This window comes from Hyperoodon ampullatus, assembly GCF_949752795.1.
Source record: "Hyperoodon ampullatus genome assembly, chromosome: 14".
Taxonomy (NCBI): Eukaryota; Metazoa; Chordata; class Mammalia; order Artiodactyla; family Ziphiidae; genus Hyperoodon; species Hyperoodon ampullatus.
In genome coordinates this window covers 24469610-24474791 of record NC_136927.1, presented here as the reverse complement: position 1 = coordinate 24474791, position 5182 = coordinate 24469610, and the positions used below count along the sequence as shown (strand labels likewise).

Sequence of the window (5182 nt, the reverse complement as noted above, 5' to 3'; positions counted from 1 at the left end):
GTGGGCACTGAGCTCACGGGGGAGACCCAGACAGCGGAACCGGAAATGCTTGGGAAAACGGAGGGAAAACTACATCTCCCAGAATGCCGGGTGAGCCGGGGGAGGGAGGCTCTCCGTTAAGGCCTATTAAGGCCCTATTGGTCAACACTTAAAAGGGACTGCCCCCTCTTAGGTCACGCTAGCCAATCAGAGGCAGAGCTGCGTAAAAGCACGGGGGCCCGCCGCATCCAGCGGTTTTCCCGGCAGGTCCAGCGTAGGGGAGCATGGGAGCGTGGGAGCCTAACGGCGTCTCTCGGTCTCGAGTCTCGGCTGGGCGTCGCTTTCTGTTGCTTTTGCCTGGTTAGCGGGAGGCTTCCTGAGATCTTTAGTCTCGGAGCCGTAAGTGGGGCCCGGCCGGCCCGGGAGTCGGCCTTTACGAGGCTGGGCCGGGGAGAGGAGTCATAGGCTCAGGTCTTAAAGGGCGTGGGGATGTGAGGGGGTGCGTGGAGGAGCTTGGCCCCTCCAAATACTATTTTCTCCCTTCCCAGATCTGTTCCGAAGTCCCTGTGGTGACTTGAAGACACTACCACCCCTCAAGATGGCATCCACACTCTCTACAACCGGGGCCCAGGTGAGACCGGGTCCCTTCTCTGGGTCCAAGTTCCGGTCGCTCCTTTCTGGCCTCTGCCTGGCCTCTTTCGGAGGAGGGTGAGGCATGCCCGTGATGCGAGGGGCCCTGATCCCCAGAGAGCCCTTTCACCAAGCTGTCTTTGTTCCTACCAGGCATATAGGAGAAATGGCTTATCAGAGCCTTCCTTTTAGAACCACCAACTGGGAGCAGGGACCATTGGAGAAGGCTATTACAGGGTACCTCAAAGTGTTTTTCTGGAATGCTGCTCAAACTTACAGATTTCTAAGCTTCATTCCACACCTGTTGAATAAACAGAAACAAACAGAAACCCCAGGTGATTCTTAATCACACCAGAGCTCTATTGATTTATAAGTTTGGTAAACTTAGGGAAGGAGGAATAGGCCTGGATATGATGCTGCAGTGAGCTTAGCCATGAGTGTGACGAAGAAGAAGGAGAGGGACTAGCAAAGGGAAGGATGTTGGGAGAACAATGGACCTCCTGTCCTGTCATGATTCTTCCCGGGCTGCTCAGTCTTCTCCTTTCCCTTAGAGCATCCCTACGTAATGGTTTCCTTAATGGTTCCCTGAGAGTTGTTCCCTCATCTTTTCTAATAGGCTCTTCTAGAACTTCTCCCAGTTTACCGTTTTGGTCCTTATACCACTACCTCCAGTGGTCCATTTTTACTCTCTCCTTCCTAATCCCCACCCCCAGCCCTCAGAACCCATTCATACCCCCTCGCCAGCACTCAGGGACCTTTTCCACCAAGCCCTTTTCTCCCTTGCCTCTGATGTTTCTAGCTCTTCTCAGCCTTCCCAGACTGAGTAAGGGGGTAGCTTTCCAGCTTCTTGTCCTGAGATGGGCTCTCGTGTTGTTTCAGGGGCCAGTGCTGTTTGAGGACCTGGCTGTATATTTTTCTCAAGAGGAGTGTGTGAGTCTGCACCCTGCCCAGAGGTCCTGCAGCAGAGACACGCCACAGGAGTGTTTGGAGGATATGGCCTTGATGGGTAACAAAGTTGTTTTTCCTGCATTTTTGAACTTTGGTCATTTCTAGGATTAGGATTGCATATCTCATCCACATGTTGGTATGGGGGAGTGGGACCTATCCCTGAGTGATTTATGTGGACATGATAAGAACTTTCAGAAGAGTGCAGTTTTCAAAGGGTGAGTTGATTCTTAAAAGGCAAAAATTGGCAATTCCCTGACGGTCCAGTGGTTAGGGCTCGGTGCTTTCACTGCCAGGAGCCCCGGAAAGGGAACTAGGATCCCATGCAAGCCATGCAGCAGGGCAAAAAAAAATTAGGGACTTCCCTGGTGATGCAGTGGTTAAGAATCCACCTGCCAAAGCAGGGGACATGGGTTCGAGCCCTGGTCTGGGAAGATCCCACATGCCACGGAGCAACTAAGCCTGTGTGCCACAACTACTGAGCCTGTGCTCTAGAGCCCACGAGCCACAACTACTGAAGCCGGCACGCCTAGAGCCCGTGCTCCGCAACAAAGAGAAGCCACAACAATGAGAAGCCCGCGCACCACAATGAAAAGTAGCCTCCGCTCTTGCAACTAGAGAAAGCCCATGCGCAGCAGCAAAGACCCAATGCAGCCAAAAATAAATAAATTTATTTTATAAAAAATTAAAATTTTTTTAAAAAGGCAAAAATCCTGTCTAATACAGTGACTGTGGTTTTGCATAAGACCTGATAATCTTTCCAGATATTTGTTACCATCAATTCACAATTTTACTTGTGAAACTCCATTAGTATGGGTTACTATTATTTGCTATAGGTTGGAAATCGTTTTAATCTTAAGGGGATGGTGTGCCTTTCTCACCTAAGAGGAACTATAATGTAGAAACATTAGTCATTTTATCCTAGTCTAGGATAAATCCTTGACTAGGGGTGACTGTTTGAACTTTCCCAGAACTCACATTTTATATTTTCTACTTCTGTCTTCATCGTGTTGTTTTCCTCTACCTTCTTGAACATGTGAAGCATATTTATAATAGCTCTTTAAACATTCTTTCTACTAGTTTTATCATCTGTGTCATTTCTGGGTCTGCTTTTGTTGATTGATTTTGCTCCTAGTTAGGGGTCATATTTTTCTGCTTCTTTACATGCCTGGTAATTTCTGATTGGATGTTGGACATTGTGAGTTTTATGTTGTTGTATGCTGGCTTTTGCTGTATTTTCAAAACAATTTTTGGACTTTGGGGTAGGGTGCTCATTTATCAGTAAGTTACTTGGGATCAATATCATCCTTTCAAGGCTTGCTTTTTGCTTTGTTAGGGTGTGTTCAGAGCAATCTTTAGTCTAGGGCTGATTTGGCCTGCTGCTAAGGCAGTGTCTTTCTAAGCATACTGCCTGATGCTCTGTGTGGTAGGGAGTCTTTCCATTTTGGCTGGTGGGAACATGAACTATTGAACTATTATGTGAATTCTGGAGATTGCTCTTTCTATTCCTTTTTGGTGGTTCTTTCCCTGACCTGGGGTAGTTTCCTCAGATGCATTTACAGATTAGTATGCAGCCAGAGTCTTAAGGGGACCCCATCTAGATGCCCAGAGGTCTCTGCCTGGGCATCTGCCTCTTCTCTGGTATTTTGCTGTCAAATTCTAGCAGCCTTGGCATTCCTGAACTTGGTCTCTTCGAATCAGCAAAAACACTGAAGACTGGATTTCCACACACTGCCCTGCAGCCCAGAAACCTTTTCCAGGCAGTTAGCTGGGGCAGTCATAGGGCTGTTGCTTTGGAAGGAAAGATCCCTTTTGGATTGATATATTGGCTTTATAAATTAAGAATATTTGGGAAAATATTAAAAACTAATGCTTTGGGGCAGGCCTGAGTTTTGTCAGCCATCCTACAGCTTCCTGGTCCTCTGTGTAACTAGTTTGTTCTTTCCCCAGTACTACTCGAGGGTGTTTATGTTTTGCTTTGTTTTTATCAACAGGAGGAGAAGGCAAGATTGAGATTAATCAGAAGCTAAGGCTAGAATCTATGGGACTTGAAGAGCTTGCCCTAGAAAAATACTCCATTGCTGTGCCCCTTGTCTACTACCCAGAAAAATCCTCTGGGCATGGAGTTGGAAACCTTGAAAGGAAAATGTCAAATAGAACTGCTTGCAAGAGAAGGTTCATAAGCCTTTTAGTTACCATTGAAAACCACATCCCTTTGATAGAACTATCTCAGTGTTTAGGAGCCAGAGCACTTTCTGAAATTCTTGAATTTCCTGGGGAAGAAGCCAAAAATTCATACAAGTGTCCTGAATGTGACCAAAGCTTCAGTGATAGTTCATACCTTGTTTTGCATCAGAAAATGCATTCAGGAGAGAAAACGTATAAATGTGGTGACTGTGGGAAGATTTTAAGTCACAGAGCCAGCTTAAGAACCCACCAGCGAATCCACACCGGCGAGAAACCATATAAGTGTGCCGAGTGCGGCAGCAGCTTCCGCCAGCACTCACATCTGTCTCGGCACATGAATATCCATGTAAAGGAGAAACCCTACACCTGTGGCATATGTGGAAGAGGTTTCATGTGGCTCCCAGGATTGGTACAGCATCAGAAAACCCACGCTGCCAAAAAAGCCTGTGGTAAATATTTTGATCAGAAAACAAATCTGGCTTTGCCTGAGAAAAGGCACGGGGTCAGCCAGCCAGCACCCATGCAGTCCGAGCAGGAAATACTTTGGGCAGCCCTCGCACTTGGCCCTCCCTGAGCAGGGCCACGAGGACAACCCTGAACACTGCAACGATTGCGGGGAAAATTTGCTTTCGTTCTCAAAATTCGAACCCTTAAAGTGTCCTGAGTGTTCGATGACCTTTCTTCGTATCTCTGAGCTTATCTCCCATCAAAGCATTCACAGAGGGGAAAGGCCCCATAAATGCAAACCCTGTGCAGAAAGTTTTATTTCGGACTCAGAGCTTGCATGCCACCAGAAGAACCACACAGTCTCGAACCTTTTAAATGTACCGTGTGTGGGAAAAGTTTCAGGTTGAAAACACATCTCATTGTCCATCAGCAAACCCATGCGCAAAACACCACGTAAATATAGCAAGTTTACATTAATGCTCGTGCTTCTCAATATTTATACTGAAAACTGGGGCACAATTATCTTTTATGTGCCAGGTACTGTGCTAAGCATTTTACACACATTCCATGTAATATATCATTTAATTTTGACCACAACCTTGATTTAGGCACCATGATTTCTGTTTTATAATGAAGGAAGCATAGTAAGTGTCACAGCTACTGAACAAAGCCAGAATTCTAACTCAGTAGCTCAGTTACTATCCAGATTCCATTTGTATGAGCCGGAGAAAGATACAGAACTTATAAAAAAAAAAATTCAGTTTTCACTAAAATGAAGGTTATTGCTAGAGTTCTTTTAATTTTGTTTACATGGTTTCTAAGTAAGTTTTAGAAGGCAAATTTATTTATTGTTTGCTAGTTCTGCAGATCTAAGATCTAGGAAAGTAAGTACCTTTATATCTATTTTATACTTTTTTTTTTTTTTGCTGTAACAATCAGAATGTAATGTTTGTATGAGATTATTGTTTTACATATGAACTTCTGGAGGGGTTTG

General features: G+C 45.5%; 1 protein-coding gene across 1 annotated transcript; it reads left to right on the top strand.

Annotated features, from left to right (window-relative positions):
- Window positions 1-577: 577 nt before the first annotated feature.
- Window positions 578-4645, top strand: ZNF597 (zinc finger protein 597; the record flags this gene model as incomplete). Its single annotated transcript, XM_079718626.1, is given in 5 exon segments — window positions 578-610; window positions 1489-1615; window positions 3549-4240; window positions 4242-4550; window positions 4553-4645. Coding segments are annotated over 5 exon segments (1254 nt in total).
- Between the last annotated feature and the right edge of the window lie 537 nt (window positions 4646-5182).